The 21,576-nt window shown below is 39.8% G+C and overlaps 1 protein-coding gene across 10 annotated transcripts in view; it reads left to right on the forward strand.

The window, feature by feature from the left end:
* LOC117414964 (ELKS/Rab6-interacting/CAST family member 1) overlaps positions 1 to 21,576 on the forward strand; it is a 374,494-nt gene that overhangs the window by 247,628 nt on the left and 105,290 nt on the right. For all 10 annotated transcript variants that reach the window (XM_059026821.1, XM_059026823.1, XM_059026822.1 and 7 more), the window contains one exon: positions 14,936 to 15,083. In XM_059026821.1, the coding sequence (XP_058882804.1) occupies positions 14,936 to 15,083 (148 nt within the window). The remainder of the gene's footprint in view (positions 1 to 14,935; positions 15,084 to 21,576) is intronic.

The raw sequence follows: 21,576 nt of genomic DNA on the forward strand, positions 1-21,576 counted from the left end.
CGTTGTCTACTTGACTTAGTTTGTTATAACTTTACTGTAGTACATCTGTATCCCTTGCAGAGCTCAGATCAGGCACAATGTATGAGAGCAGGGGAGACCTGTTATCTACAGTATCTTGATTAAGATTTATTATGATGCAGGAATTTTCCATGATACCATTTAATAATGCTGCAGGCAACTCTGTCTTAAATAGCTACCATATTGCTCTTCATTAACATCGAACTCATAGGGCTAGGAATAGAAGTAGTATTAGCCATTTAAAGTGAAAGCATTTTAATGTTTCTTCCTAACTGGAATGTTCTGTTTACACTCCCACCCCTACCGTGTAGCTATTTGTACTGTCTGTACCTTTAACTATTTATTTATTTATTTATTTATTTATTTATTTATTTATTTATTTATTTGGCAGATGCCTTTATCCAAGGCGACTTACAGGTGTTACCGGGCAGTACAGGGTTTCAATGCAAGGTCAATATTTAAATACAGTATAGTTTACAGTAAGTGCAAATTACTCTACTAAAGTACAATATGAAATAAGATGTAACAAGTTAGAATTACAAACATCAGCTGAGGATCCAGTAACGTGCTGCTTAGGTCAGGCAAATACAGTACATAGTAGGAAGACAAGTAGATCCAGACTAACATACTGTATACACTGTCTGTTCACACTAGTTATCCCAGAAGGCAACCGTACATACATCTGGAGAAACGCTTATCCGGCTGATGAAACTTGGTTAGGTTTAGGTTTATTTATTTCAATTTACTTTGACCAGGATAATTACTTCCTGAGATTACAAGTATAATTTCAGTATGAGTCCTAGTTTCCAGGTTATTCTTTCAGACAAGTTATTGAGTGTATCAGAATCTGGGGATATCCGTGTGTCACATTTACATTTGTGCATGGGGTATACCGATTTATTTTTACTTATTTATTTGCATTTTTATAGCACTTTTTATACAGAAGTATCTCAAAGCACTGTACAGTACATAGTAAAATAATCAAACCATAATACATGTGTAAAACATATTGCTCATCTACCACAATCATACCATTTAAATAACATGTTCAAATAATAAAAAATATATACACATATGCACACATAGATAAATATACTTACATACACACATCCATACATTATCATCATCATAATGATGTAATATAAAAGTTACATTAAGACAAGAAAGCCATTTTAGAAAAATAAGTTTTCAGTCTTGACTTAATAACTGTAACGGTCCCAGCTTCCCTGACAGACGCAGGCAGAGCATTCCATAATTTAGGAGCTTTACAAGAAAAAGCCCTCCCTCCCATGGTGATTCTATTGACCTTAGGAATAACATAGGTCAGGGGTGGGAAAAGCTGGCACTTCCAGTCCAAGTGATTGTTCCCCTAATTTATATATGAATTTTTATTTACAGCCATTGAGGGGAATGTGTGTTACACAAGCACTCAGTTTGGTTTGATAATGATTTTGTGTAAGTGCCCCATTCTACAGATTAGGTTATACAATGATGGGGGTGGGGGGGGGGGGGGGGTGAGAGGGAAAGACTGTCAGTATTTACAGTATTACATGGACCACCAAACATATTAAGTACAAACATGTAGGAAGAACGTTGACACACTGCAGTTAGTACCACGTAATGTATTACCACGATCCTTAATTATTGCACATAAAAAAAAACCTCAAGAGAGTGTTCTAACCGAGTTGGTGTGAACCACGTCCCTTGTGTCATTGGGAAACAATGGCCCACACCACAAACCAGAGCTGAGAGATCCCCCCCCCCCTCTTTCTATTGTGCTTCAGGAAAAGCTCCACCCCTTTATATTGTGGTTCAGGATAAGCTCCACCACTTTCTATTGTGGTTCAGGATAAGCTCTCAATGAGAAGAGCTGCACAGCGTTGTACTGTTTGCATATGTTGTAACTTTCAGTTTAAGGCTGGACAATGAAACACACAAAGTAATTATGTTGAAGTGTACTATTAAAATAACCCTGGGGCACTTAAAATGGCTAATAGCAGTTCTATGTGTTGATAATAAATTGCAGTATGGTAGCTATTTACAACAGAGTTGCCTGCAGCGTTATTAAATGGTATCATGGAAAATTCCTGCATCATAATTAAGGTGCCAGTGTACACAGGTTCTTGAATGCCATATTAATTATAGGATTAGAAAGCTACCCCTGAAACGTCTAAGCAGAGATTTATACGTGAAGAAAGGAGGATTCCTCCATGTAAGAGCTAGCTGAAGCAGCGCCGCGCTTAGCAGTTGTGAAACAGAACCCCAAGCTGTGTCTGTGCCTGAAGCTGGCTCCAGGGACCACTTTGTCACCCAGCCAGAGTCATAATCGCCGATTGATTTGCAAGTTGACAAACATCGCCATATGCATTTCTGCATTCAGACGGGCAAGAAATGCTGCGAGTTGTTCTCATATTCTGTGGGGAAGGAAGCTTAAAAGTTCAAATCCAGCATTTTTTCCTTTTTTTTCCCCCCTACATTTTAAAAATAAAATACTGTAATACTTGTATAACGTTGGACCAAGAAATCCAATACAAAACAAAATGTATTTAATGGTTTATTTATAAACTTGTGATCCTACATCTATACTAATGTATACTGTATAAAAACACTTCATTTTAACAGTATGACTGCATGCAGTGCATTGTGTAAATAACACCCATTTAAAATATTGAAGTGGGATGTTAAAATGAATGGAAATTAAGAGGTTGTATGGTATCTGATTTCCAGACTTGAATATAATATACTTTGTGGGGTTAATCTCCTTTAAACCTGGGTGTAATACTGTACAATATTTGCAATGAGAAATGCCATATTGAGGGAATTTCCAACATCCCCAAAAAGTCAACTCATCTTTAACTATTGTATTTCCGGACAGTTTCTGGGTAAGGTCACAGCAGCAAATACCTAAATTGCCTCTTAGTATTAGCCAGTACAGTTTAGGGCTTTGGATTGCAATCCTTTAGTCCCTGCATCTGCTGTAAATATTCTCTGTTCTGGTTTCTCAGAAGGTTGCAGGTCACACAATTAGTAATATGACTCTGTCTGATGTACTGTAAGACAATGGAGCAGTAACCCGATTATGAGGTTCTCATAAACTTTTAGTGTCCCCTCCATTATGCCCTGTGTCACTTCCTTCAGTAAACCGCAGTAAAGACGTACATAGGCGTGGGATGTGGACTGTGATGTAAAAACAGCGGGTATGTTTAATGGGTGAGTAAACCATTGTCTCATTGCAGTTATGCATTGCTCACTTTATTATCGTAGTGGGTGAGTAAACCATTGTCTCATTGCAGTTATGCATTGCTTACTTTATTATCCTCGCAGGTGGTTTTAGTGCAATGCTACAGTATGTACGGATGGCATGCTTTCTTGGCTCTGTCAGGTCCAATTGGGATGACACAGTGTTAACACATGCAGTATTAAGTGTTATACATTTTAGGCAGTATTAAGATCAGGCACTGGTTAGAGCATTATAATAGACCTTTGCACATGTTCTTCAATGTATTAGAATCTCAGTCATGGTGAAGTTGTTCCACATACTATTTTACATGCTGTGGAACTAGGTCATGGTGATTTGTATTTTTGTGTGTTAATTAATCGTTAGTGGAGGACGCAGTGTAATTCAATCCAAATCAATGTTGGGTAACACAATGTTAGGTTTATAGTAAGTGCTAGCTTATACGAGCAGGACTGTACATGAAAGTGGAACATACAGCAGTGTGGAGTAGTGGTTAGGGCTCTGGACTCTTGACCGGAGGGTTGTGGGTTCAATCCCCAGTGGGGGACACTGCTGTTGTACCCTTGAGCAAGGTACTTTACCTAGATTGCTCCAGTAAAAACCCAACTGTAAAAATGGGTAATTGTATGTAAAATAATGTGATATCTGTATAGTGTGAAATAATGTATAATGTGATATCTTGTAACAATTGTAAGTCGCCCTGGATAAGGGCGTCTGCTAAGAAATAAATAATAATAATAATAATAATACAGGAACTGCGTTTACTTCACATAAAGTGTGTGCTCCCTGTTCCATGCTGATGTAAAACCTCCCAAAAATGTTCCTTTTAAAGCTGTTCCTGAGTACAATGTTAATTTGTGTGATTTATAATAAGTGAATATATCATGTGTAGGGTGTCATTTATTCATGGTCTTCTCACCCAAACCGCACAGGGTGACATCGCTTATACAATAAGAGACACCCTACAAACAACGCGTTAACCTTTACACCAGTGTTCATTCATACAAATCATTTTCTATTCTACTATCTATACAGGTACAACACATGGGAAAAACTAAAAACATTACAAAACTGTAAAGTACTCATTGCAGTGTTTGGTATAGTATATCGTGCTACCTTTCAATACAGTACAGCACACCGTACTTGCATGTAAACTTTTTAATTTTTAATCATAGTGTTATTAGGTGGACAGGAAATCAGTTGTATGACTGATACATATGATTGATATTATCAGGAGCTTTTCCCCTACTCAGCAGGCTTGGCTATATTGTGTTCAGCACAGAGCCAGGGTTGTACACACACAGATACATGCAGTAAAGCATGTTTGTGTTCGTTGGTCACCTTTTCACTTGATTTATGGCACCTGACCTTGGACTTGTGCCCCTGGATCCTGCTGAGGGGCTCTGCATGTCATGACAGATTTGACAGATCCTTTTTATAGCAAAGATAAAAATTGCCAGCCTTGAAAAATATATTAAATAATAATGTTTACAAGTAGTTTTGAGAAGGAGAAGAAGAGAAAGAGGTGTCCTGATTTGAAAGGGGATGGAGGGGAGAGGGGTGAAGAAGGGGAAATTGTGTTTCAGTTCCCTCTAATAAACAGGCCACCCTCTGGGGAGTGGGGTATTGAAAACCATGAATCAGTTTACAACTGCTTGTCCTTACCCTTCAGCTCGGATTTATATCTCTGTTCCGGGGAAGGAATGGGAAAAATGTAGGAGGGAGCCCCAGAGCTCCGGGGGTTTCGGGTTAACCTTTTCCAGTCTGGACCACTTCCTCGACAGCCTCACACCCCCAGTTTTGTAAAAAAAATAAATAAATAAATAAATAAATAATCCCCCGCTCCCCCCAGCAGTTGAAGAGGACCCTTTGATACAGACATGTTTTAAAGCAGTCCTACAGTCACATTTTTTATTGTAACACCAAACAGGGTCAAATTAGAAGGAAGTTGTTTCACCTTTAATGGAATTACCCCATGGGGTATAGTTGCAGAAATAAAGTGGTCTATTGCCACTTTAATTTTCCAATGTGTATTGAATCCTGTGTAGATCCAATTTTGCTCATTTTACCTGCTTTGCATACATTATTTTAAGGGTTTTTTTATTATTTATTTCTTAGCAGACACCCTTATCCAGGGCGACTTACAATTGTTACAAGATAACACAATATTTTTTACATAAAACTGCATTATGTTTTTTACACATTATTTTTACATAGAATTACCCATTTATACAGTTGGGTTTTTACTGGAGCAATCTAGGTAAAGTACCTTGCTCAAGGGTACAGCAGCAGTGTCCCCCACCTGGGATTGAACCCACAAACCTCCGGTCAAGAGTCCAGAGACCTAACCACTACTCCACACTGCTACCATACATATCCATAACATCTCATAATGCTGAACAACATAATGAAGTTTTTCAAAGAAAGTGCTCATTAAACAAATAAAATAAATTAGGAAAAAATAACCTTTAAATTAGCAAGATAATTTCTGCAAATATATTCTATGGTAGTTCCATCAAAGGTGAAACAACAACATATTAAATATTTCATTATTGGCCGTTACTTGTAGGTAAGATTCTCTTATGGACCCTTATCCTTTGGCCCCAGGAATCTGGAGGTTTGTGGGTGGGCTCTAGAATCCTGGGAGCTGCTACCTGGGCAGTGTGTGCATTGTGTGCCCCAGGCAGGCTGAGTTTGGAGCCAGGCTGAGGTGGCTGGCTGGGGATACCTGGGGAGGGGGATGTGTGACAGGCCAGTTCCATTTGACACTCTCAGTGATTGCTGTTGCCCTTGGGGCCGGCCTGCCAATTCAAACAGGCTGCTTTCCCGAGCACTGCTGGCTCCATTAAGTGCTTCACAACCAGGTGTCGGGGCTGCTTTTTACAGCAGGGCCTGGAGTAAAACAGTAATTGTAGGTGGAGAGGGGAATGTGAAAGCAAAGGCTGAGGAGGCCTTCGTAAAACAGAACCCACGTGAAGGTGTTTAACTGAATTGTCTTAATCTGTTGGGAGGATGCAGAGTGTTCCCAAAGCTATTTTGCTCACAGATTTTACGTCCAGATAAGTTAGACAGGTTGCAGCGTGGTGGCAGTAGCCTGTTTCTCAGGCCTGAATTTACAGCCTTGTGGCTCAATACGTTATTAAAAAAGGGAGATAACATGTAAACATTAGAAGCAATTACTTTTATTCTAAAATGAAAACCAAACTCTTACTGTGAAGAATGACAAAATATAAGATCTCATATATTAACCACAATTATCCGCTTGTGCTTTTTAGCTTTAGATGACTGTCAGAAACACTCAAGGCTGAGCAAATGATCGATAATATAACAATAACCAATTGTTGTTCCAACGCTATAACAGTACAACCATATATACAGTCGTAGTCAAAAGTTTACATACCCCAATGGAAATGTAGAATTTCAAGAAATTTCTCAAACAAAGAATTTTAGGAAAATCTTTTGTAGCAAAAGTTTTGGTCTTGTGGATGTGGAAAAAAGTTACAAGAAATAGATTAGCAATTTCTTTCGCAAAACCCCAAAATTGCTAAAATTCAAAAGTATTCATACCCATTGATGCTATGATAGTATTGTCTACATGGTATTGCAGAACCTAATTCTAGAAAAGTCTAGAAAAATTCTGGATTGTAGGTGAACATTGTTAGAGAGTATAAAAGGGTTAGGTGTAGGGTGATTGCTGTCATTACCAGTAAGTCAATTTGGGGAAAAGGTAAAGAGCTATCTAAAGACCTTAGGCAGAAAATTATTTATTGTCATAAAGCTGGAGAAGGATACAAGAAGATTTCCAAACATTTGAGTATCACAGTTTCAACTAATGTTTCAATTATCAAAAAGTACAAGACTCTTGGTACTGTCACAACGCTCCCTCTGTCTGGAGAAAGAAGGTTCTTTCAGCAAGAACAAGTGGAAGAATTGGGAGGAAGGTTAATAACAATCCGAGATTGACTGCCAAAGATATTCAATGTGCGTTGGCTGCAAGTGGGACTGGGGTTTCCATTTTAACCAGAGGTCGAGTATTGCATGGTGAAGGTCTCAATGGTCGCAGGCCGAGGAAGAAGCCACTGTTAGGTAAACGTCATAAGGACAATCGCTTAAAGTTTGCAAAACGGCTTTTGAATTATGGACATGAGTTCTGGTCAAAGGTTTTGTGGAGTGATGAAACAAAAATCAAGCTATTTGGTCACACTGATAGTCGTTACGTTTGGAGAAAGTCTGGTGAGGCGTACAAAGAAAATAACGCCATACCTACTGTCAAGCATGGAGGTGGTAATATCTAATCCAATTTAGTTCCAATGCATGGTAAAATGGATTCCGTAGCATACCAAAAGATATTGGGAAAACCCTCCGCTACAAAACTTAGTTTAAAGCGCAATTGGATGTTCCAACACAAAACAACGATCCAAAGCACAGATCAAAATCTACTTCCGAATGGTTAAAGAAGAATAAAATCAAGGTTCTAAAATGGCCTAGTCAAAGTCCCAATCTAAATCTGATTGAGAATCTTTGGCATAAACTTTTGACTACAACTGTATATGTGACATTCATATAGGCAGAAAAGGGGAGGCCTAGTCAGAGATTTGGAGCTTTGTCACCTTCCCATGACTCAGATGTGCTTGTCTTAGAGTGTCTGGTAGGCAGACAGATTGCCAATACTGTGTCTTGCTGGAAAACGTTTGACAAGCCTCTGGTGTTCATGCGTGGATTGTTGAAAACTACTGTATCAACCTGGCAGGGTGATCAGGCCATTCATAGAAACGAAAGCCTTCACAGACAGGCACTGAATTTCTTCACACTTAAGGTCTGCTCACTCAAATAGACCTGTCTGTAAAAAGCATAGTTTCTCTCTCTTGTTTAATATCTAGTCTATTCTTGAAGGCTATAAAGCCAGCTCCTAATCTATTCCCATTACTGTGGAAAACATGCAGAACTTGCCATTCTCATCTCTTCAGCCCTTATAGCCTTTTATGGAAAGTATTACTCACAAAATTCAAGAAGATTCTCAATCAAGGACTATTTAATTTTCCAGGAAGATCAAAGCCACAAGAAGGGGGCTGAAAAAGATGAACATAGTTTAGCTGTTTTTGGCAGTGGCTTTCCCCAAAGTAAAGTCAGTAGAGCAGCTGAACTATGTAGAGGATACTGTGAAGATTGAGGCCCCTTTCAAAAAGGTGACCGCTGTCTTCTTTCAAGTCTGATAAGCACCTATTGAAATGGACGGAGGGCTAGGTAATACACTGGTCTTGCCTTTTTAAAGAGGAATGTGTAGCTCAGGCCATGACTGAAAGAAGTGTGGTTGACATTAGTCCCAAAAGCACCACACAATTTGGTGCAATTAGACAACTGGCAGATTGAGAGAGGCACAGTGCTGTATGACAGGGGGAGCTCTCATAGTGCCTTTTAAATGCCAGACTGTAGTGCCATTCCCCTCACAAAATGCAAGTGGTTATTTACTGTCTGCAATATTTTGCTTAGGTACTAGCTACACAATGCAAAGCATGCTAATGCATGTTACTGGTAATTTAGACAAATAGTTTTATCACCGCTAGAAAAGCAGTCATGGCCAAGCATCGCCTGTAAAGAGACTGGTTATCTCTTAGGTCTTCAATGTCGAGTACTGAGACAATGACTGTCCAACTTGTAGTTTTTTATAGCTGATGTTAAACAGAAGTGTCTGGTTCCTGTCAGGAGTGCTGATGTTCTGGGGCTCCGAGGGGAGAGATAGGGATTGGGGGGGTGGGGGGGGGCTCAAGTTTGTCGGATACGGAGAGTCACTCTGGCCTCTACATACATTATCACTACAATAAAAGAGCAGGCCGATAACAGACCCCCCCCCCCCCCAGTCCCAGGCACAATGGCCTGGCAGCAACCAACCTGCTCTGCAAGGGTCACCTGTGAGAGACTGTCTGCGATGGGTTCAAGGAGGTACTTCCACTGTGGTGCTTTAGTGTATTCCCTCCGGACTGCGTCATTAGGACTGGAATAATGACAAGCCTGATATTGGGAAGAGCGGCACAACAGATGCTTTGGAAACTCGTATGCCAGCAGATGCTTTTAGGATGTGAGGAAAGCAAGTGAATGTGCTGTGTGTTTGTTCGGGTTTTTCTAGAGCTTTGTTGCTAGATTGAAAAAAGAACATGTGGGTGTTTCTATTATAATTTTATTATAAGCTGGAAAAATGTGATCACCCACAATTTGCGTTTCTTTTTCTTTTTTCTTTTTACCAGTTGAATCCACGCCCTTGGTTGCCCAGTGATTCAGTTGTACAGTGTTAGTAAAGTGCTTTGAGAGCCTGCATGCTGTATAAATTGCAGCTCTCTGCTTGTCAGTTTCCTTCCACACCAAATCTTTAGCCCCTCATGTAGGCTTGCTTTTATTCTCCCTCTGCCTGTAACTTTGAGGCATCAAGCTAAGTGGAGGCTTTTGTTCGCATCAAGTGAAAGCACTTCTTTGAAAACCTGAAGTCTCTTTAAAGTCATGCTGGTTACTGACACTACAACCACGCTTTATCTGTGTGTGCCAGTGAAATAATACATCTCATTAGCTCTTGTTGGGAGATTTCTGCCGTGGACACGATCCAAATAACATGAGGAGCGATTTTGAGATGTTTTTCATCCAACACCTTTCTTTAACAAGATTGACCTACATTTTATGTTTATCTAAAACTATTTAACCGGATTTGAAGGGGAATGTGTATGAGTGTGTGTGTGTTTTATATATTAACCTTTTTGAAACTGAAAAAGGCACAGTGTTGCCAAAACATTTTTTAATTTTTTTGGACCCAAGATCACAACATGACTTGCATTAATCTTTTTTTTATTATTATTTATATCTGGATTGCCAAACAATACAAGTAATCCAGTTCCAAAATTAAACAGTAAAACAGAACTTAGAAGACTCTTAAGAATAATGAAATAAATATTAATCATTTTCTTGCCAATCTACAAACAAGAAGACAGCCTTGCATTGTAAGAGACATCTAGTGGTCTGCCATTTTGGATCTTGTTTCTATTTGTTTTGCTGGCAGTACATTGCTGTGCACTAGATGGTGCTGGCACTAACATAATGGTAGTGGTCTAGCCTACATTACATATTTCTATGGCTAGCAGCTAGAACTGAAGTGCAGCTCCTGATCACGTAGTCAAAGCACTTTCACACAGGCAGTTGAGCAAAGTTCAGGAAGTGCAATAAGAACCAGATGGAATGATTGCCAGTGTAACAAAAAAAGTTTATATTTCAAACATGTTGCAGAGTATAGATAGCATGTACTGTATATACCCTCACAGGTGTAAACTGCATTGACGATCAAGAAATGGGATGGATTATTCCTAATCCTACATGTAGCAGCTGTAAGCTTGGCTCACGTGGCACCAGTATGCATAAGTTCTGGTTCTGATCCTGTCATTGCCACTGTTTGGAGCGATGTGGTTTTGGTGTTATCCAAATTGATCGGTTCACGGTTAGTACCTGAACCTTGTTTATTTTTACTTTGACTCCGCTTATTAGAAATCTACTTGCAGGCCTGACAGTCAAAACTTGGGGTGAAGCCAGATAGACCCCTGGCCTGCTCATGGTCCTGTAGTTTAGGGATACTGTTTTTTTGAGCTTTTTTTGAGCTGACCATAGCCAGGCTGAATTTGGCTAGACCAGTATGGGTGGAAGCACAGAGTTCAGTCTGTGCTGCCGTAGCTGACCTTATTGTGACTTGACAGATTATTATTTATTTATTTATTTATTTAGTTTTGTTAATCTGTATGCTTCTGAAAATAGTATGTGTGTGTGTGTCTAAAATAAAAGTTGATCAGAAAACAAAATGGGAGGGATGTCTTTTGAAATTCCTTCAGTGCTTGTCTGTTAAATGTCACAGGATGACAGCTATGTCATGATAATTAGAAAAACGGTCTTGAGTATTTCAGAAAGGAAGCTTTGCAATAGATAAAAGGTTTGGCCTAGCCATCCATCAAGGGTTATTCAGCCAGTATGCACCCCCTTTCTCCCTGCCCTTGTCTCTTACAGTCTTACCTCTACAGGACAACATGGATTATTAGCGAGTACACACTCTGGACACTCTCTTAGTGCTAAGGAGATTTCCCCTTCAGTTCAGAGGTGAAAGGTCGGAATTACAAGGCCAGATATTCTCTGCAGGAGTTTTTCCGGTGATTGAGTGTCGAGGTGGCCTTTTAGATTTTAAAACAATCCATTTATAATGAGTTGATTTGATTAGGTTGCACGGGTCAGGAGACGAAAATTATCCAGCTGTACTTTTTTTTTTTTTTTTTTCTAGTACATTTTAAAGTCTTATGTTTTCGGTGTGGGGAAAATGGGCATTTGAAGGTTTATTTATTGTAAGAACAATAAACAAGAACTATGATCTTTTCGAAGCTTATTGTTCAATACCAGATACAATACACTGTACACAAGTCCAGTGGTCTAGAAATATACAGGCATGTATGTGCATTTGGTATGATGATTCTTTCCTCTCTGTTTTACTTTCTTGGTGTGCCTGTTGCTCTGGTCCGAATAGTTTTGTTTGCGAAAACCGAGAAGAGCCAGATGAGAACCAGATTCCTGCCATGAACAGTTGAGAAATCTGGTTCTGTTTACAGTGCCAGGCAGGGCCCTTCTTCATCAGTGCTAACGATATTTGAAAATATAACTCGTTACGCATTTTAAAGTTTTTGTAATATGTTACATTTGTTTTTTGCGATGAAGTACTGCACTGAGAAGTGGAATGGGCTTGTACGGGCTCTTGTGGGTAATGTGAATTCTCCAAGGATGTGCTTGAGCGATTTTCAAACATGCATTTTATTCTCTGGTTCTCCATGGAAATGATTGTCAGGCCCAAGGGATGCTGAGACCCCATTGGCTGCTGACACAGAGTGGGAGGGGCGCTAGGGAGCCGTAGAAATGAGACTTCCCCTGCGGACTCCAGACCCTGCTCTCATCAGGGCCAGCTTCATTGTCTCATTTCCTGTGTGTGAATACTCGGGCCCCTCTGTCGTCATTTTTTTATATCTGGTTTTTAAACGGCTGTTCATAGTGAAACCAATGGAAACAGTTGTTTGATTTGACCTAGATGTGGAGAGCCTTGATGCTGCAGGACTGAATCATGAATCATGAATGGAGTGCTGGCCATTGTTATCATTCATGATGTTATTTTTATGTTGTGCTGTTATTACTGGATCCTTTCTTGCAATTGCCCCCCGGGGGACCGTGCACTGGATTTTGATCAAAATTGTGGAGGAGGATATACTAATATGATGAATGTGTTTGAAATTACTTTTAAATTACCATACCTTATTGGGAGTCTAGGAAGAGTGTATTATTATTATTATTATTATTATTATTATTATTATTATTATTATTATTATTATTATTATTATTGGCAATCAGTCACCTTGAAAGTCTTTCAGTATAACAATACAAGAAATGCCATGAATAAGAGAAAGGCATTCAGCCGACTGGTGCTCGTCCAGTTCCTAGTTGCTGTCCCAAGTCTGTCTACCCTTACTTTCCAACTGCGTCCTGGTTTCTATATTGTGTTCTCATAGGATTACTCATGGATACTGCATTAATAGTTACTTGTATTATTACCTCATCAGAAGCACAGCATTTGGGTATTCATTTAAAACAAGCTTCAAAGAAACTGCTCATCCACTTTATGTAAAGTATCACAGAGTTCGATTCAGGCATCTCTGAATGTTCTTGCCCCAGGTCTTAATTTCTAGCACTCGCTCTATATCGTTGTGAAAAACGAATGGGATTAAAACAGGGGTGGGGGGGTTCAGTTGAAGTTTATTAAATCCTGAATTGGCACAGAGAGTAGGGCACAAATGGAAGATAAGTAAAATGTTTAAAACAAGAAGCACTTTTAATGCAAATAGTTAAACATGTTTACCAAACAGTAACATATAAAACACTAAAAAAAAAAAAGAAAAAAAAAAAAATACTGAATCTACTTTATGGCAGTAGATTAAAACCCAATGTTTCTTATAAAATACTGTTTGGATTGTGTTGAGCTGCTAGTGAGCATATACTCTGTTTTGTTGAGGTTTAGAGAGAGAGAGAGAGAGCAAGAGAAGGTTGATTTAATGATAGTTAGGCATTTACACGGAAAGCAGCCACACAATGATTCTAGTCAGACAGACGGAGAAGGGAGACTTGTCAAGAAGCTAAAAAATACCCCACCCCCTTTCAAAGGCTAAAACGAAGGAAGCATTTTATCCTGACACACTGGCGCCTGGGACTCCTGTTTATATTAATGCACCAAGCAGGTACTGCACTGGCAGCAGCTTGGCCTCGCACCGGCTTGTGTGACACCTGCCCTGGATGGACCACCTACCACCAGGTTCAGAGGGAACTGCGTGAGCCCATGACCTTTCACCTCGGAGGCACAGGTTCAGAGGGGACTGCGAGAGCCTGTGACCTTTCACCCCAGAGTCACAGGTTCAGTTTCAGCTGACCTGGACATAAATTCTGTTTCAAGCTCTCAGCAACCTTGGTATTTCTGTAGCCACCATCCTGCAAGATCCCTTCAAATACCATCAGAGTAAAACTGTCTGCTGAAGAACCACGGAAAGTACAGGGTTTACGAGACATGCTGCCTTGTTTGACTGAATGTTTTACCAGGTAACATGCTCTCTCTTTTTATATCACCATCTGATTTACACATCAAGAAACAGAAACACTGGAAATGGTGAATTACTGAAGTGCCCTTACACAGTAAAGTACAGTACTTTTACAATGTACTGTCAACCTGGTCTAACGAAGAATTAACCAAATTAGCGAGTTATCAAAGTAAAATATCAAGGGGCAGTTTAATCTGGAGAAGTGCTTATGCAGCTGTCATGAAGCTTGGTATTCCCATTATTTAGCATAAGCTATTGAGACTGGTCAGATTCTGGGGATATATGGAAGTGTCTGTACATCCATCCATCTGTATGTCACACTTATATTTTTAAATGCATCTGGAGAATTGCTTATACATTTGTCATGAAGCATTGTGTTAACATTATTTAGTTTGAGTAATCTAAAATGTGTCAGGTTCTGGACATATAGGGGGTCTGTCTGTCTGTCTGCCAATCCATCCATCTATATGATACACATTTTTGCATATAACTGGAGAACCACTTATCTGATTGTCATGAAACATCAACATTGATTAACACAAGTGTCATATTCTGGGGATTTATGATGGTGTCTGTGTACATCCGTCTATCCATCTGTGTGTTATACTTATATTTGTGCATATATCTGGAGAATTGCTTATCAAATTGTTGATTAAACATGTCCTTGCTATTTCTCAATGTATACTGTTCTGTACATACTATTGATCTATGTCATGGTCATCAAGGGATTGGAATTTCTATTTTAGAAACATAATAATTGTTGTAATTGTTCAACTGCTTTCATTTGAAGCCAGTTTAATTGACTAACAGTGACTTCAATTTAAGTAATTGTTGCCACTGTGGAAAGCTAATTTTAACCGAATACTGCTAATTGCAATTTTGATCAGTGATGTGTTGACATTGATTAAAAGGGAATGGGAATTGGAATTGGGAATTGATTTTAAAAAGGAATTGGAATTGAAAAAACAGAAATTGACACCAACCCCATGGATAAGGCTGAGCCGTGTCTAATAGGTGCTGTTGCTCTGTGTTGCAGGCAGGAGGCGCTGCTGGCAGCGATCAGTGAGAAGGACGCCAACATCGCGCTGCTGGAGCTCTCCTCCTCCAAGAAGAAGAAGACACAGGACGAGGTCACCTCGCTCAAGAGGGAGAAGGACCGCCTGGTGCAGCAGCTCAAGCAGCAGGTAGGGGGCACCCTAGAGTGCTGAGTACTCACCATTTATCAGCTTACTAGAAATGTGACATGAGGGGGGGATAAGAGGCGGGGTAATCCACAAGTAGTCCATAAGTCGTACCATCTTCAACCCCCTCCCTAATCTGGGACTGATTAATGCTGATCCGGGTCTGTGAAACTAGCCTTTAAAATAATTGAATGAAGATCCCCTTTTTTAATTTGTTCAGTAGAAATTTTAGAAGCAGACTTTCTTTTTTCTATTGGCTGTCGGTTCAGATCGTGGATTTATTCTGTCACGTAGGCAGGCGCTGGGTTCCAGTCAGTGTGCTACTCATTTACCTCCTGTGGCGCAGTTTGTCTGCTTGATTGGATCATGGCAAGAACACAGGCTGTCTGTTTCAGAGAGGCCAGGGTGCAGCTCGAAATAAAAAATGTATAAAGAACGAGGGGGAACAGACAGAGCCGCATAACAAAGAGCAGATGTGAACAGCAGTCTGCCAGTTATCGTAATCTGAAGATTTATTCACCCCCTCCTCCTCCCCAGATCTCCAACACACACACACACACACATGCATACAGACCCCATCCCTTTGGAGAATCTGTGCTGGAGTTCGAAACAGTTAATTGTTTTCATCCTCTGTCATCTTCACTGCGGCTGAGACGCACAACCCAGTCTCCTGCGCTGCTTTCATTCAGCGGTGTGGTGTAGGGATGGAAGTAAGACTCCTATTGCATAGCAGTTCTTCTACAAGCTTGATTAGCCACAGTGTATAGGTAACAAGCTCAGGTGTGTCTTATTAAACTCATAGTAAAACCAGGAATGTATCAAACTGCTATGGAATGGGAGTCTTATTTCCATCCCTGTGGTGCATAGATTAGGGAAAGGGTATAAAATAATATCCAAGTGTTTGGATATCCCAGTCATCACAGTTGGATCAATAATCAGGAAGTGGAAGCTGCATCACACCACCCAGGCCAAGAAAAGGCCGTCCCTCAAAACTCAGCGCTCAAACAAGAAGGAGACTTGTGAGAGAAGCCACAGAGAGGCCAACAATCACTTTGAAGGAGCTACAGAGTTCAGTGGCTGGGAGTGGAGTAATGGTGCACCAGTCAACCATATCAAGAGCTCTGCATAACACTGGCCTGTATGGGAGGGTGGCAAGAAAGAAGCCGTTACTCAAAAAGTACCATCTGAAAGCACGTCTGGAGTTTGCCAGAAAGCATGAGAGTGACCCAGCTGCGATGTGGGAAAAGGTTTTGTGCCCATGCCTCAAGACACACCATCCCTACAGTGAAGTATGGTGGTGGCAGCATCATGCTGTGGGGATGCTTCTCATCTGCAGGGACTGGGCATCTTGTTAAAATTGAAGGAAGAATGGATGGAGAAAAATACAGGGAAATACTGCAAGAGAACCTGCTTCAGTCCGCTAAAAAACTGAAGCTTGGGAGGAAATTCACCTTTCAGCAGAACAATGATCTCAAGCATAAGGCCAACATTGGAGTGGCTCAAGAACAAAAATGTGAATGTCCTACAGTGGCCCAGTCAAAGACCTGATCTCAATCCCATTGAGAATCTGTGGCACTATTTGAAAATTGCGGTCCACAAGCGTCGTCCAACCAACCTGAACAACCTGGAGCAAATCTGCCAAGAAGAATGGGCCGAAATCACTCCGACACAGTGTGCAAAGTTGGTACATACTTACCCCAAAAGACTTAAAGCTGTTATTGCAGCGAAAGGTGGCTCTACCAAATATTAATGTGTGGGGGTTGAATACTTATGCAAGCAAGATATTTGAGTTTTTCATTTTTCTTGAAAATATTTCCCAACATAAAACCAATGTCACCTTATAATAATTGATTTTGAGTTTCAGCGTTTTAAAATATAATATCAAACAGAACGAAATTTCAATGTACCATTTGTAATTCAGTAATATGAGAGAATTGGTCAGGGGTCTGAATACTTTTGTGAAAAATTTCACCACCCCCCTTTATCAAATATCAGGAATACTTTTGCAAGGCACTGTATATATATAATGTATGTGTGTGTGAATGTATGTATAAATGCTTGTAATAACTACAGTTGCCGACAAAAGTATTTGGGTAGTTAAAAAAACAAATGAGAAAAACCACAAAGAAAGTGATTTCTATAATTTCTAATTGTTCTATTGAAAAATATAAATTAAAGTAGAGATTCAGCTTTATAATTAAACAACAAATTATTACATAACATGCATAAAATGAAAAAAACATTCAAAAACTAATATTATACTTTGACAAAAATATTTAGTATTTGGGCACCCTTACATTAGTGTTTTGTGTGCCCACCCTTTGCTTCCTTTACAGTTTGCAGTCTTTTTTTTTGTATTTTGAAACCAGTTCTTGGCATCTTTCCGGTGATATTTTTGTCCATTCTTCAACACATACAGCTTTGGTTTCCTTTTTGCAACAGCAGCCTTCAAGTCAATCCACATCTCGATGGGATTCAAGTCTGGGGACTGAGATGGCCAATCCATAACTGTAATCTTCCTTTTTTTCAGAAATTCCTTTGTAGACTTTGCAGAATGCTAAGGATCATTATCCTGCTGGAATACAAACTTCCATCAAATAAGCCTTCTAGCATTGGGTAACAAATGAGAGTGCAAAATGTATTGATATTTTGCAGCATTCATTGATCCTTCTACAATACAAAGGTCGCCAGTGCCTGAGGAAGAAAAATAAGCCCATACCATCACACAATCTCCACCATGTTTAACACTGAGCATGATTGCGGGCTCCCGAGTGGCGCATCCAGTAAAGGCGCTCCGTGCGGAGTGCAGGATGTGCCCTATAGCCTGGAGATCGCAGGTTCGAATCCAGGCTATGTCACAGCCGACCATGACCGGGAGTTCCTGGGGGGCGGCGCACAGTTGGCTGAGCGCTGCCCTGGTAGGGAGGGCTTAGGTCGGCAGGGGAATCCACGGCTCACCGCGCATCAGCGACCCCTGTGACCGATAGGGCGCCTGTGGCTCTGCAGTGGAGCCGGCAGATCTGTGTTGTCCTCCGGCACTATAGATCTGGTGGCATTGCTGTGGATCTGCAGTGCGAAAAATGACAGCTTGGCAGGGGCACGTTTCAGAGGATGCGTGTTCCAGCCTCCATTTCCCTAGTCGACAGGGGGGTTGTGAGCAGTGAGCCGAGGATACAGATAATAATTGGGCATGCTAAATTGGGGTGAAAACCGGGGCAAAATAATTGGCGATGACTAAATTTATAAAAAAAAAGAAAAAATATAAACACTGGGCATGATTTAACTTTTCTTTAAATTCTTCTCCTGTCTTCCTTCAAACATATTGTTTGTTGCTTTCTTGGTGAAAAAAATTTTGGAGTCGTCTCACTGTAAAATTTGGTTGAAGAAATCATCAGGCTTCTTGAAGTATTTCAATGGAAAACTCCAATCATTTTCTTTTGTGTATTGTTTTTATCAGAGGTTTGCATCTTGGTTTTCACCCATGGACATTCATCTTGTTAAGGTATCGCTGAATTGTTCGCTCGTGAATTTCTTGACCATCTTCTCTCAATTCTTGTGTCAAACCTTTTGCAGTAATCCAAGGATTTTGCCAGGCTGCTCGAACGATTCTTCTTTCAGATTCTGCAGAAATCTTTCTTGGTCTTCCACACCTGGAGCTAGTTGCAGTAGTTCCTGTTCTCGTATGTTTGCCAGTAATAGCCCGCACAGTGCTTTTCGGTAAACTGAGTCTTTCTGCTATTTTTCTGGTAGTTTCTCCTTTTTCGTTTAGTTGTATCACTGCCATTTTGAGATTGTTGCTGTACTGTTTAGTTTTAACCATTTTTGTTGCTTTTTTTAATCACAAATTTCCCATTTATTTTTCAGCACTTGATGATTACACCGTGTAACAATTTTTTTTTTTTTTTGGTTCCTGGGTAGTAAGTGTTATTTCTTAATTGCTTATGCTTCAAAAGTATAGAAAATGGCTATTATTCCCCACAAACTTTGCTTTTGTGACCAGGACAGTGATATTTTGAAATTTACCTATTTCCAATGAGAAAACGGGCAAATTTGTGTCTTTTCGTTCACATAGTCAGAAAAAAACAACATATGAATCGAAATTAACATGTATTTATACTAAAGTAATACAAAAATGACTACAAAAGGTTTAGAAGTGAGTAGTTTTTTGAGATTTACGATTATACTGTAAATTACTTTCACGAATCAGCCCCCAAATGTAGTCTCCCATCATGTTCTCGTTATACTGTCCTTGGTAGCGGCGTTCAAAGTCCAGTATATCCTGGTGGAAGCGCTCGCCTTGCTCCTCCGAGTACGCTCCCATGTTCTCCTTGAATTTATCAAGATGAGCATCAAGGATATGGACTTTGAGGGACATCCTATAGCCCATTGTGCCGTAGTTCTTCACCAGAGTCTCAACCAGCTCCACATAGTTTTCGGCCTTGTGATTGCCCAGGAAGCCCCGAACCACTGCGACAAAGCTGTTCCAAGCCGCTTTCTCCTTACTAGTGAGCTTCTTGGGGAATTCATTGCACTCCAGGATCTTCTTTATCTGTGGTCCGACGAAGACACCGGCTTTGACCTTTGCCTCAGACAGCTTAGGGAAGAAGTCTTGAAGGTACTTGAAGGCTGCCGACTCCTTATCTAGAGCTCTGACAAATTGTTTCATAAGGCCCAATTTGATGTGCAGTGGTGGCATCAGCGCCTTCCGGGGGTCCCAGCCGTACTCATCATACTTCAAGGCGTCCAGCAAGGTCTTGATGCTCTTGTAATCCTCTTTGAGGTGCACCGAGTGAGCCAGGGGAAGAGACGGGTACTTGTTACCATTATGGAGCAGCACAGCTTTGAGGCTCCTGGATGAGCTGTCAATGAAGGACAGTATAACGAGAACATGATGGGAGACTACATTTGGGGGCTGATTCGTGAAAGTGATTTACAGTATAATCATAAATCTCGAAAAACTACTCACTTCTAAATCTTTTGTAGTCATTTTTGTATTACTTTAGTATAAATACATGTTAATTTGGATTCATATGTTGTTTTTTTCTGACTTTATGTGAACGAAAAGACACAAATTCGCCCGTTTTCTCATTGGAAATAGGTAAATTTCAAAATATCACTCCTGGCCACAAAAGCAAAGTTTGTGGGGAATAATAGCCATTTTCTATACTTTTGAGGCATAAGCAATTAGGAAATAACACTTACTACCCAGGAACAAAAATTGTGTTACATAGTGTTATGTATTTATTTATTCTATAATTGTCATCAGGTGTTGGTTTTCAATCATGATAACTGTCAATAATTAACAACAAATGAGTTTCTACGAAATATGTTGATTGCCCAAATACTTTTGTCAAAGTATGAATATTTTTTGCATACTATTTTTCATTTTATGCATGATATGTAATAATTTGTTTTATTATAAAGCTGAATCTCTAATTTACATCTTTCAATAGAACAATAACAAATGATAGAAATCACTTTCTTTGTGGTTTTTCTCATTTCTTTTTTAACTGACCAAATACTTTTGTCTGCGACCTGGTATATAAAGCATTCTTACTGGCTATTTCTCTACTTTGTAGTCTTGCGAGGTACTCATTTTGACATACTGTAATACGGTGATGGGTTATCCTCTTTCTCCAGCTAATTGAAAGTTAAATATTCACCTGAATTCTGACGGAATTTTCAAATGTGAAAGCGCTCCCTCAAGCACTAACGCCACCGTAGTACCTCAGAGCTGTTCCTAGTACCTGTTGAAAAGGGGCACACTGGGGGGCTGTTGGCAGCTTGTTTCGCCATTTTGAGCCTTTTCCAGCCTCCTAGAGATTTCTTCTCTGCAAAGTAGCTTTTCAGATGGTTTAAGGATCTACCGGAGATTTACAGTCCTTTGTTCAGGTTATAACTCATCTGCAGGCAGTGTCCACCACTCACCTTGCTCTGGGATCCCCAGTCACCACTCTTAATAAGAAACAGATTCACGCAGGTTTGTGTTGCTCTGCTGTGCAGTTACACACGTGATGGTCACACAGATTTGCTGTTGCACTACAGATGCCACTGTTTCCCAAAGCACAATTTCAGCCCTCCTTGGAATTTGGGGGGAGGTTAAAAAGAGAGCGCACAGGTTTTGTTTTGCAGTGCAGAAATACATTTTTAAACAAAAAGCTACATACACTTCCGTTCAACAACTATTAGGAGGGATAAGTAAATGAGTAAAACTGGTCTCATAAAAGAATGGTAATTATAGAGATTACTGTATGGAATGTATGAGTTTTTTTATGGTTAAAGAATTACCAGGATACTAAAAAAAAAAAAAAAAAAACATTGCATTTCTAATAAATCCCTTTGAGCTGTACATAGCTTTGACACGACATGGTATAGACTTCACAAGGTGTTGGAAGGTGTCTTATTATTATTATTATTATTATTATTATTATTATTATTATTATTATTATTATTATTATTATTATTATTTATTTCTTAGCAGACGCCCTTATCCAGG

The sequence above is a fragment of the Acipenser ruthenus genome, chromosome 7 (assembly GCF_902713425.1).
Source record: "Acipenser ruthenus chromosome 7, fAciRut3.2 maternal haplotype, whole genome shotgun sequence".
In the NCBI taxonomy this organism is placed as follows: domain Eukaryota; kingdom Metazoa; phylum Chordata; class Actinopteri; order Acipenseriformes; family Acipenseridae; genus Acipenser; species Acipenser ruthenus.